Source organism: Hippocampus guttulatus, chromosome 2 (genome assembly GCF_054856545.1).
Source record: "Hippocampus guttulatus isolate MCC_2025c chromosome 2, RoL_Hgut_1.0, whole genome shotgun sequence".
NCBI classification, from domain to species: domain Eukaryota; kingdom Metazoa; phylum Chordata; class Actinopteri; order Syngnathiformes; family Syngnathidae; genus Hippocampus; species Hippocampus guttulatus.
In genome coordinates, this window is record NC_141262.1 from 22024031 (window position 1) to 22036377 (window position 12347).

General features: G+C 43.7%; 1 protein-coding gene and 1 long non-coding RNA gene across 5 annotated transcripts; one reads left to right on the forward strand and one right to left on the reverse strand.

Annotated features, from left to right (window-relative positions):
- Positions 1 to 61: 61 nt before the first annotated feature.
- Positions 62 to 6719, reverse strand: ccnb3 (cyclin B3). 4 transcript variants are annotated; one of them, XM_086102023.1, is made up of 12 exons: positions 6503 to 6719; positions 6293 to 6375; positions 6104 to 6199; positions 5153 to 5265; positions 4948 to 5077; positions 4788 to 4886; positions 4436 to 4528; positions 4228 to 4365; positions 3773 to 3928; positions 2530 to 2679; positions 2320 to 2450; positions 62 to 327 (listed from the first exon to the last, which is right to left on the reverse strand). In XM_086102023.1, the coding sequence occupies exons 2-12, from the start codon at positions 6368 to 6370 to the stop codon at positions 264 to 266; spliced, it is 1248 nt and encodes a 415-aa protein (XP_085958149.1). In that variant the 5' UTR covers positions 6371 to 6375; positions 6503 to 6719; the 3' UTR covers positions 62 to 263. The 4 variants fall into 4 exon arrangements, with proteins under 4 accessions (XP_085958149.1, XP_085958139.1, XP_085958165.1 ...); XM_086102013.1 differs by having other exon boundaries at positions 6104 to 6205; XM_086102039.1 differs by lacking the exon at positions 6503 to 6719 and having other exon boundaries at positions 5209 to 5265; positions 6293 to 6345.
- A 14-nt stretch (positions 6720 to 6733) lies between these two features.
- LOC147208917 (uncharacterized) lies at positions 6734 to 8922 on the forward strand. Its single transcript, XR_015099004.1, has 4 exons — positions 6734 to 6861; positions 7398 to 7998; positions 8085 to 8151; positions 8607 to 8922. It is a non-coding gene; the product is annotated as an uncharacterized LOC147208917 (long non-coding RNA).
- Positions 8923 to 12347: the final 3425 nt, after the last annotated feature.

The window sequence follows — 12347 nt, forward strand, 5'->3', positions numbered from 1 at the left end:
TCTGCTTCTGCCCCCTAGCGGCGCGCTTGTTGTCACCCCCAAACACGAACGCAACATTGGATCGTATCAAACATCTTTATTTTAAATGCAACAGACAAAATTACACTTGCCGATTAACCTTTTTTTTTTGTTAACATTAATACTTAAAATGTTTTTAAGAACATGAATACTTTTCGCAACAGCAATTAAAATGGACAAACAATATGTATAAATATTTCACATATTAACTATTTACAACTGCATCCGAGTGAACGCTTGCTCACTTATAAAGACTTCTCCAAAACATCAAATTCCACCAGCGGCAGGGAAGCAACTCGGAAAAACACCCTGAGAAGGTGAACACAACAGAAATCAATGCAAAAACAACCATCATGGCAATGTGATTTAGAAGAAAAAGATTTGGCTGTGTTGAGAAGAATTCCCCCTTTCCCTAGTTTCGTTTTAGAAAGTGGACTAAACAATTGAATTGCAAGTTCAATTAAAGTTTTGGAGGACGCATAATTGAAAATTCCCAAAGAAATATTGATAATGTTCTTAGTGTTGTGCGTCTTTGACTTTGTCCAAACGCGTTGGCAAGTGATCAAAAACATTTCTCTCCACTCATCGATTTGTCACGCCGAAAATGAAACAATAGCAAGGAAACTGAAATTTTTGTTTTGTGCATCGGTGCTACTAGGGGTGTAACAAAAAATTATTTGAAGCTGAAAATCAGCATTTTTGATTGAAAACATGTGAGTGCATCGCACATCACGTGAATCATTACAACGATCTGAATTAAATGTACACATACGCACCACACACACAAAGTAAGGGATATCTGGCTTTCAGGTCAATTTTATGGAAAGTCTAACAAAAAATGTCAACGTCTCAATAACTCATGTGCCCTTGAGCTTCAATTACCCCTTGACGACGACGACGCCTCATGCTGTTCACAAGTCGACTTATTGTCTGCTGAGGCACGGCATCCCACTCTTCTGAAAGGGCAGCTATCAGCTTGTTGAGGTTCTGGGGGTGCGGAGTTTTGATCCTCTGCACGGTGACTCATCTGACAGTGCAGGCCGTTCCATTTGAGGCACACCAGTCTCCAATAGCCGTTCCCTGATGATGCGACCTCGATGAGTTGGAGAATTGTCGTCCATGAAGATGAAATTAGGCCGGTGTTAGTCGTGCAGGGAGACAATCGCTGGATAAAAATGTTACTCGGGGAGTATGGGCTTGTCGCTGAAGGGCAGTTCTGTCTCGACTGGACACACTGTAACACCGCCACCACTCAAGGCTCGCCTGGCGACAACAGTGGCTGATGCATGGCGCTCTCCTTGACGTCTCGAAAATCACGGGCGGCCATCATTCCTACTCATGAATCGACTTTCATCAGAGAACAGCATTGAGGCCCACTGGTCCCTCGTCCAGCGTAAACTTGGGATGCCCCTCAGCTTCCCTTAAACGTGCCAGGAGTTGAGTGGCATTCATTGTTCATAATGTAGCGGTTATCAGTATGGGATTTGGCCAAAGGACGTGCACTTCTCCATCTTTCTGTGACTCTTCCAGTCTCTCGGTATCTCTTTTGCAAGCAAGTGATGACACTAAAAGCTCAGTGGCCACTCCCGTCTGAGTATGTTCTGTTTGAAGCATCACAACTGTTGATCCATTGTGAGGCGTCGTCTTGGTGTCATGACGTTTATTGGTCGATTCGAGGATCAACGCCTCTTATGAATTTTGCCGTTAAGCGCCTTGTTAGAGAACAGCAACTTGTGCAAAAAGTACTGAAACATTGAACGGTTGGACATGTGCATTCAAAAGCTCAGAGAAAGGTCACATTAAGTTCACCTGTGAAGGTTCGAATGCATTTCAGGCTCGTCCTGAAATTTCACCCGAAAGCCAAATATCCCGGACTTTTTGTGAGTGGTGTACATGTCAGATTACCATAGCTGGTTTCTTTTTTTTTGAACGAACTTAGCCCGCAAGTTCGTTAGAATAGTTGTTGCAGCGCTTTTGAAAGAGATTTTTTTTTAAAGTGACGTTCAATACAATGCATACCGAATGGTGACCACTGTACCTCACGATTTGATACTTTTGTTGCACCCCTAATGTATACACGTATACAGTTTCTCAACATATACATATATTGTACTCTGTATATAAATATATACTGTATGTACACCACGCGGCTACTTTTCAAATCATTATCATTGGAGAGATGCACACACCTAAGCGCATCGCTGGATATTTGATCTTCCCTACTTTTCACCTAATTTCGACTCCCAACACAGCAGCCATCTCCACAGCGATTCTACAGATTCTAGAAACGTGCATTCTTACTCGTGGGAGTATTTGTTGCGGACCCCTTTCAACTTGCTGCTGGGAGACTGCTCCACAACGGAGTAAAGCTTCCGGACGGCGGGCGCTATCTCGGAAATTCCGTAGCCGCTGTGGAACTGCAGGATGGGCGGCTGCGGGGCACAAAAAGCAACCGACGACGAGAATGACGTGACAAAAGGTGTTGGGCGACGTGTCAACTCAAATCCGTACCCAGACTGGCAGATTTTTGGTGCGCAGGGCCAGCAGCAGGCAAGCGGCCGCCAGCAGCGAGCTTCGCTCCAGCGCCAGCTCCATATCCATCAAGCTCAGCTCGCAGTAATAGCGCGCCAACGTCAGCGTGTCCATGCCCACGCCGACACACTGCACACGCATACCACGGGACGACAAATGCATGAGCCGTTTGCGTCGAGGGCATTCTTGCCAACGGCTTCAGTGGACATCCAAACAACAACGACAAATGTGTTCGACTTTAACCTCCTGGCATTGTTTGGGGGTTTTTTTCCTCCCTTCTTTCAACCATTGCGCAAGGATAGCGTACGCGTTTTAGCTGGGGGACATTTTCAGTCCGGAAAACATGCTCAGCTGTTCGGGCTGGCTATTCCATGATCGATGCTGCTTATCGATTTTTATTGTGTGGGCGAATGAAAAAAATACAATTGATTTTTGCAATTGCACCGTACATTATGGACTATGTATAATTTGTCATGTCATTCACAGCAATTTGTCAAATCATTTCTCCATGTATTTACAGTAGAAATCACATTTTACCCCCAAAAAATTAAATGGATAAAATATTTTTTTAAAAATCAACTAAAACAAGTATCCAGTGGAAATGTAAGCACTAATTCAACCTTCGCCACATTCACTGGTGTGATATCAACAAAAACGGGCCGATATGAGACGCCTCAAATACACCAACGTTGGTCTGCTTCTTGTCACTTTGAGAGCGTCGAAGCGCCAAGCCGGAGCACGTAAATTTTGCAATTAAAAAAACAAAACAAACCCGAACTGTGACACGGCTGTATCGAACTCGGGCATGAATTTTGTGCTTCATTGTCCCTCTCAATATGTAAATGCATAGTGTGTAGCAGAGGAAAAAAGATCAGTGGGGGAAAAAGATGTTATTGTGTATTCATAATGCTCATGCAATTGCTGAAGTACAATCGCGTAACACTTTGACTTATCGTCAATCGATTAGTCATGCCTGGGGAGAAAGAGGCAAAAAGATGATGTCGTCGAAAGGCAACCGTTGCCATGTCACCATCTCAGATGCTACGTTTGTATCGCACACGGCTAAACCCGATGTGCCACATCGGAAGCACGCCGTCAAGGATCATACGGTAGACGTTTTGTCTGTAATAATATGGCATGGAGGGAAAAATTATAATTCAAACCAAATCCAATCCCGTGGCCAATTGAAAATGCAAAGGAGGAAGGCTCGGTCAGGCCGTACCTTGGCATAGCGACGGAGGAAGTGGTAGGCGACGGGGATGCCGATGTCGAAGGAGAGCGTTTGCAGGATGCGGGTCTCCATGCAGAGTAGCTCCTCCCTGTTGTACGCGTCGTCACAAACGTAAAGGAAGTTGTCCACGCATGGTGGCTCGCGCTCCTGCAAAAGGCACGCCTGTCACCGGCTGGCTCTTGACACCTTACCAGGATTTTCCTTTAAGGCACTAAAATGACTTTGTGATCACCACAAAATGATTGCGCTCATGTTATCTGTTTATTAGCGGGAATTAACCTCACTAACAGGTCACTTGGTTGGTGAACATGGTTGTTATGCTTAATGGCGTTAGGGCTGAGCCCCTATAGGGGGTCCATGGATCCAAAATTTGAGAATCGCTGCTTACGTTTCACTCGTTTGGCTGCCACTCATCAGCTCTGAAAAGGGGACACACGCATGCGTACCTCAAACTTGGAGGCAAGTAGCATGGCGGTGGAGCCCACCAGCTGCAGCTTGTCGCACTGGATGGGGGTCTGCGCCAGGAAGTGGTCAGTCAGCTTCACGGCCAGGTAAAGAGTCTCGTGGTACAGCTCGAAGCTCTCCTGAGACAGGTTGGGGGGGGGTTAGTGCGAGAGGGGGAACAAAGCCGTCGTCCGCGACAACGCAGCTCACCTGCACTTCCACGAGCCAGTCCACCAAGATGGCGCGCATCCCGGCGTTGATGTTGGGCTGCTGGCACATGTAGTCGGGCAGATTAAACTTCTCCTGAAAGCAAGCGCAGGAAGAAAAACAAATTGGTTGGTGGGAAACAGCGCCAGGTCCACTTGTTTCGCCGAGACAACATCATCGCTCGAAAGACACCGTGGAGGCACCAAATTGGAACTGACAAACACAAAATCCCTGAGGGGGCCTGCCTACTAGCAGTTTTGTCAACATAGCGATACAATCCATGTGAAGTTTGATTTTAGGGGTTGTTTATAAAAATAAAAATAAAATTTTAAAAGGGCCCTGTCGCCAGGCTCACCTCTCGACTTTTGAGGTAGTCAAAGATGTTCTTCGCGTACTCGGGACTCATAAAGCAATCGTCGCGGCTCCCAGAGTCCACGTCAAACTCGGACGGAATCTGTGAAGGTCAAAGCGAACAATTAAACGCTGGACTGGCTGCGGGGCAGAGAGGGGCTCACCTGGGGTCTCAGGAGGTGTGGCTGCACGTGGCAGATTGCAAGCTCTCCTGCTGGAGCCGCCTCCGCCTCCGCTTCCGCTTCCTCCTTCTCCTCTTCAGATGATTTTCCCTCAGTGCTCTCTGAAGACGACCTGCGCAACGTCAAACAAGCGGCTGGCAACGGTACGAGGAAAATGGCGGGAGAAAAACAAAGAAGACGACGCTACTTTTGCTGCTCGGCTTGACTCTTTTCTGACAGTGAAGGGGCGCTTGTTTTCTTCACCTGCTGCTGCTGCTTCTTCTTCTTCCTGCCTGGGAAGCTGATGTGGACTTTGCGAGCCTGCAAAGCACAAAGCAAATGAGAGCACCGATTCCCAAACTCTGCGAGGGATCAGCAGGCATGCGATTGGAAACGATAAGTTCATGTCATGGCTCCAAATAAAAAGATCCTTCCTCCACTAGAACCGATGCATCTTTCTCATCCCTGTATGCCTGGATGAACTTTTCTTCCACATCACTTTTGAATGCATCGAGGACATTTTTGTGCCTTTTGTAGGGTGGCCGTGAGATTCATCCAATGTCTAATAGCATTCCTCAATACAATACAATACATGCCGATTTATATCGCGCTTCCACAACAGCGGCAGCTGTAACAAAGCGATTAACAAAACAGTTAACATAAACTAAAATAATAAACACAACACATATAAAACATGGACAGTCGTGCAGTCCTAACCACTTTTCCCCTCATACGCATTGCTGTTTAAAGCAGTTTGAGATGAAAGAGGAGAGATTCAAAGTGTCCTTTGCACCAGTGGATCAGAGACTTCATGCTCAAAATGTGCACGTCGGCTACAAGGCAAGTTTGAAAGTAAGTTGCAGCTGTAGCGTCCTTTGTCGAAAAAAAGAGATTGGTTCACTTCTTTGAAACACAAGTTTCAAAGTCATGAACATCTTCTAGTAGAATGCCAAAGAATCAATACCCAAGTACAGTTCTGTTGTATTCAACCGTAACCTTCAAAATACAGTATTTGCATTACATTTTCACGAAGTTTGTTTTCGTACTATTATTAATGTAGGAGGGCGGGGGGGGGGGGGGGTAAACACTTTGGTGTGGCTGTGATGCTGGTACAATACATTTAGTACATTTTGGAGATGAAACAATATGCAATGCTCACATTGGTCATATCGACGAGGGCCGTCCTCTTCTTGAGCTTGGGGGCTCCGTAGCTAGGCGAAGTGGACCTCTTCGACTTTGGAACTTCCTGCTCCTCCTGCGGCTAGAAAACCACCGAGGACCACTGAGCGAACTGGGGGCGCGCTCATCACATGAGCACACATGCTCATTTATCAACTTTTTTTTTAACCTGCTTGTTGCAATCGACTCCATCGGGAACCTTGCAGCGGGCGGCGACAGCAGCTCTCGTTCCTCTCACAAAAGGCATGGCACCTGCACAAAACAGTGTTTGGCTTCGGCGGACACAAAGTGGAGCAATTTGGGCTCGACTGGCTGCAACACGCACATATCAGTCAGTGGTTGTTTGTGCACGTAGTGTCAACATAAGCGTCTCGCTTACCGTAACTGACGATCCCCGCAAGTGGAGCGCTTGGGAAACGGCGGGGGAAAGTACTTGAGGAAGATTTGCCGTCGTTGTTTTGCCGTCGTTTTTTACCCAAGTGTTTTTGCAGAATCGAATCTCGCTGCGGCTTCGCGATTGGGTGGAATTAAAGCGGTGTGAACCAATCAGCGAGCTCCATCGGATCCGGCCTGAAGAGGTGCTCGTTTTGTGTACAACTATCCGAAGAATGGCGAGAATCGGTCATACCGCTTTCGATGCCGAACAAGAAACAACACAGCAGATTGGTGCTACTCATTGGGTTAGTAAACAGGATGGAACTTAATCCAAATGCAGATGTGTTGGGAGAAAAAATAAAGGTAACTTTTAATAATATATGCAATATTCGGGAGAATGGGTTTCATTTCCAAGCGCACAAGGAGCCTGCGTTGTGGAAACAGCCAATAGGAATTTATTTAGGTTTGAACATGTGACTAACGAAATCTGCCTCTCGTAAAATGGCATTTTAACTTTTTAACAAGCCAAATGTTAGCTAAAAATATGCTGTTCGTTACCTTTCCCCCGGAGCTTTCTGCTGATGTCATTTCGCGATGACCGCAATTAAATACGACGTCACGCAATTTGCCGTCTACACTACTTTCTACTGAGCAAAACAAGGAAAAATAAAAGCAAGCCTAAAAAAGCCAAATACAAGGATCAATACCACGTGATGTACATTACATATGTATATAGAACATAAATAAATGAAATAATACAATCACAAATAGTATAACTTGATGTTGACGATTGAACTTTTAAGATGTTTGGGATGAGAGAAGAGAGGTCCAAGATTGAAATTTCCTTTTGGGAATTTCTCCATTGTGAGAGAAATAAATGTTTTCTTATCTTATTTTAGACCAGAACGTGACGTCAACTGAGATGCTTCCCTCGATGACGGTCGGCATGATACCAACTTGAGGCTCTCGATCTAGGAACAAAGAGTGTTGGCATGCAGATACTTGAGAACACCATACACACAGAGCCACATCTGGATTCATTCATGTGTTGTTGTTTTTTTTTGTCCAGACTCACCATGGGTTGCACCAGAAAAACACAACATGAAACCTCCTGCTTGTTCAGCGCACTTGCAACCATCAGGAGGCAAAGGAGTGCAAGCCTGCCATGAACTTTCCGCTATTTGCGGAAATTGTTCCCGCTCGCTGGTGCTCATGAAGTGCAGAGTGACTCCATCAAAGTGGACGTGTTCTCCACAAGATGACACTCCAGTCGATTTCCAAACTGTTCTAAAAAGGCCTCGCAAGTCAGAGGGATCAGGACGACACAAATACAATGGATACAGCACTCGCTTTGTTTCTAACAACATCAAGTGTATTGATGTACACACAGACACTCAGTGTGTGTGCTTCCTGTTAATGCCTCAGGAAGTGAGCTTGGTGGTTTGCGTTCACACTCGTTGACACAACAAGCGTCGCGTGAGCAGTGAAAGAAAACTTCCGGTGAGTTGGATTTGACTATTTGGGCTTTTCTATAATAATATATAATAATCTTCTTAGAGGACAAGTGTGTGTGTGTGTGTGTTCAGGTCTTCGGGGCATACTGTATATTTTCGCCATCACTCACAGGGACCAAAAACCAGGTCCCCGTACAGGGTAAGTGTTTACAAAGAGCAAGTTTAGGGGACTGGCCTTCACCTCAGCCACCCGGTCCTTCCACGTGTACTTGATAAGCAGTAATGTGGTCTGCTGCTGATGTTTGGGAAGATGCTTTGGAGTGATAAAACAAATGAGGTTCCTCTTTGGGCTGTGTGTGGATGAGCTGCGGTAGGAGGGTTCCACTTGCACTTTCAGTTGCAGTGAGAACCAGCCACAGGCTTATGCCAGCTAAGGGGCAGTTTGGAGCCTCTAGGGAAGCATTATTAGAATGTGTTATTAACGTGGTAAAAATTAAAGGAATTTAAGAGATGACCCAAACATCACACAGAGTCGAGCACATTGGTGGGAGGGGGCGGTCACCAATTTTGCTTCTGACCTCGGGGCGAGGTCGCGGCTGCATCTTAGAGGCGCACACACGCTCGATGTGTTTGACACAGATTCCATGTTGACAGAAAGCCACGATGAAGGCCTTGACTGAAAATCCCAACGGGATCCCAGGACACGTAAAGGAATCGCAGCTTCGGTCCAATCCACCCGCCGTGGAGACCTTCGCAGATTGCCTGGCCCGTGACATAATCGGTGTGCTCCTGCAAGCCAAAAGCAGCCGAGGGGGCGACCGAGCGACTAACCGAGACGCAGTTGATGTACTCGCTCGCCAGCTGGCTGAAAGCATCATCACCTCCTCACTTCATCGTGTTTAAATCCTATAACGCGACACGTGACGTCATTGCAGTGTTTTGCATTCTCAATAAAGTTCATCCAAAGAGAGCGCACTTTGATAAGCGGAAGCTCCGTGTGTTTTGCTTTTACAGACTGGCCACGAGGTGGCAGCACAGGAGAACCGTCTGGAAACGATGACTTGAGGCTAGTGCACGTGGACATCCTTTGGGGGCGGGGCTTTTGTTCGGCTCAAGTAAGAAGAAGAAGAAAAGAAACTGTAGACAGTCATTTGTTTCATTGTTATTGTGTTGAATGAAATCAAATCATTACACACTGTCTGCATTAGCTGCGGGGGGGCTTTCGAGTGTTTGTGTCTGTAGCCGCTAACAAGCCTCACTGAAGCACGGAGAGCTTTCCGCCTGCACGCCTCTGGCGTTTGTGGCTCAGGCGATGGAAGTTCCTCGAATTGCATTGTAATTTAGTGCGTGCAGTCAGGTCGTGATGATTGGTATTGTGCGCCTGCTGGCCGTGCAACTCTGCAAGCACCGACACGTTTTATTGGGAATGCATGCATGCAGAAAAGGTGCCAGGCAAACTTGGACTGAAAAGAGGCTGAAGACGACGACGCTCAGTCAAATAGGTGGACTGAGACTCACAGATGAGCCACACACAAACAGCACGAACACATTTTGAAAGTCTTAGCCTTCACGTGCAGGGGGGCGGGGGGGAGTGTGTTGTTAGTGCTTGACAGAACACGCTCCACACGCCAAAACAAGTAGAGGGTCTGTTGCCGTACTAAGAGTGACCTGCGAGGGGCAGCTCGATGTCATTCGGATTAACACAAAGTACAAAGAAGACGAAGAAGAAGCGAGGCTAGCTGTTAGCTTATGTGGTGTCTCCATTGCAGTGAATAACTTCAGGGACATGTACAAATCATTGAGAAGCTTCTGATTGGTTGTCATTCCTTACTGCTGTAAAACAAGAAGAAGTATCAAATATAAAAACTTTTAAAAATAAAAAGTCAACTGATTGCTTTAATATTGATATGACAATAATAAAGCAGATTATAGAATATGTAGTGCGACCTTTCACGCACATATGCAACCTGTCATTCAAAGCTGGTATCTTTCCATCAAAAATGAAAATTGCTAAAGTTATTCCAATCTATAAAAGTGGAGAAAGACATCGGTTTACAAATTATAGACCAATATCACTACTACCACAATTTTCAAAAATATTAGAAAAACTATTTTCTCGCAGACTTGATAGCTTTATACAAAAGCATGCGCTGTTAAGTGAGAATCAATATGGCTTCAGGGAAAAACGGACCACCTCAATGGCAGTTATGGAGTTTGTGGAAGCAATAGCCACTAATATAGACAACAAAGAATTTACTGTTGGGGTTTTCCTAGATCTAAAAAAAGCTTTTGACACAATAGATCACAGTATATTATTGAAAAAACTAGAAAGATATGGCATTAGAGGTGTAGCTTATAAATGGATAAAAAGTTATTTAGAAAACAGATATCAGTACGTGCAACTCAACAATAAAAAAACGAATCAACTGAAAATCACTCACGGAGTTCCTCAGGGGTCAGTGCGTGGTCCAAAACTATTCATCTTATATATAAATGAAATCTGCAAGGTCTCAAAACAATTTAAATGTGTCCTATTTGCTGACGATACAACTTTCTACTGTTCTGGAATAAATCTGAAACAGCTCCTGACAACCGTAGAAAACGAATTAAACAAATTTAAAAACTGGTTCGACAGAAATAAATTGTCACTTAACCTGAAAAAATCGAAGTTAATTGTTTTTGGCACAAGACCAATCAAACACCAAGCTAAAATTATGGTAAACTCAATTGAGATAGAAAGAGCGTATGAAACCAAGTTTCTCGGATTAGTAATAGACTCAAAACTATGTTGGAAGCCACATATCGATAACGTAAAAAGAAAAATAGCCAAAACCGTAGGGATCCTCTACAAAACCAAGGAACTGCTAAATAAGAGATCTTTGTACACATTATACACTTCATTATTATTACCATATATGACCTACTGTGTGGAAATATGGGGAAATGCCTGCAAAACAAACACACTCCCTATTCTCAACCTACAAAAAAAAGCAATCTGAATTATTAATAGATCAAAATATACGGAACCCACAAATCCACTATTTATCAAATTAAATACGATGAAATTTTATGACCTGGTTGACTTTAAAATCGCCCAATTAATGTACAAAGCACACAATAACCTGCTCTGCCAAAACATTCAGAGGTTTTTCGAAATTCGAGAAAGCAGCTATGATTTAAGAGGTACCAACTTATTCAAAAACCTCAAAACAAGAACAAACATCAAGCAAAGAAGTGTATCTATCAAAGGTGTTAATCTGTGGAATAATCTCGAAACGGACCTGAAAATGAGTAAATCGCTTGCTGAGTTCAAAAACAAATTCAAAAAAATAGTACAAACAACCTACATCAATCAGAGTTAAAATGATAAATTCAAAACATTAAATATAATGATAAAACAGAACTAAATTGATAAATAGAGAAAGGTATATAAATATCCATTATGAATACAAGAGAAAATTGACACAAGAGTGTCAGGGTGTGGAAGTATATAATCCCGATACAAACCAAAAGTTGAAAAAATATCACGGTTAAGGGTAAAGTATAAGCCTTAATGGAGACTTCTTTCTTCTTACTTTTTTCTTTTCTGATTGATATAAAAATGATTTATTAGATATAAACACATAACGGGGTAGGACTAGATAAGTTTTTTACTTCTTCCTACTCCCTTGAACATAATAACTGTGTTGAATGAAGATTGATTTCTTTCTTTTTACTTTTTTTATCCACCTTATTTTCTGTCAAATTATTACTGTATATATGTTTTATGTTCAATAAACAAACAAACAAAAAACAAACAAATCATTCCATTTCACGCCATAATCGCACGCTGAATTTGATGGGAAAAGGCAAAATGCTCTAATTCAGTCCGAATTATCTCCCATAGCACTTTAGTGGCCAAAAATTGTCAGTGCAACAGTTAGAGGAGGCCATGCTTTGAATTAGGTTATGGTGGAAAAAGGTTGTGTCGCTCGACGAAGCTTGCATGGACAGGGGTGTCAACCTCATTTTTTGTCACGGGCCACATTGTAGTTACGGTTTCCCTTGGAGGGCCGTTATGATGGTGAATTTTGTGAAACCATATAAATGTTCATTCACCTCCCCATATTACATACACAGCACACAAAAAAATTGATGGATAACTCATTTCAAAATCAGAAGTCAAGAATAATAGCTTGTTTCAACTTTTTTTATGTTATTTAATTTAATAAGGGGTTTGGTAATGAGAAAATGTTTGCAATATCATATGTTATTATGGATTACATATGACAATTTGAAATTTTGGTTGAGCCTTTAGCAAGCATCATGGAAAACTTGATATGCTTGATTTGCTTTCGCGGGCCACACAAAATATTGTGGTGGGCCAGATCTGGCCCCCGGGCCTTGACTTGGACA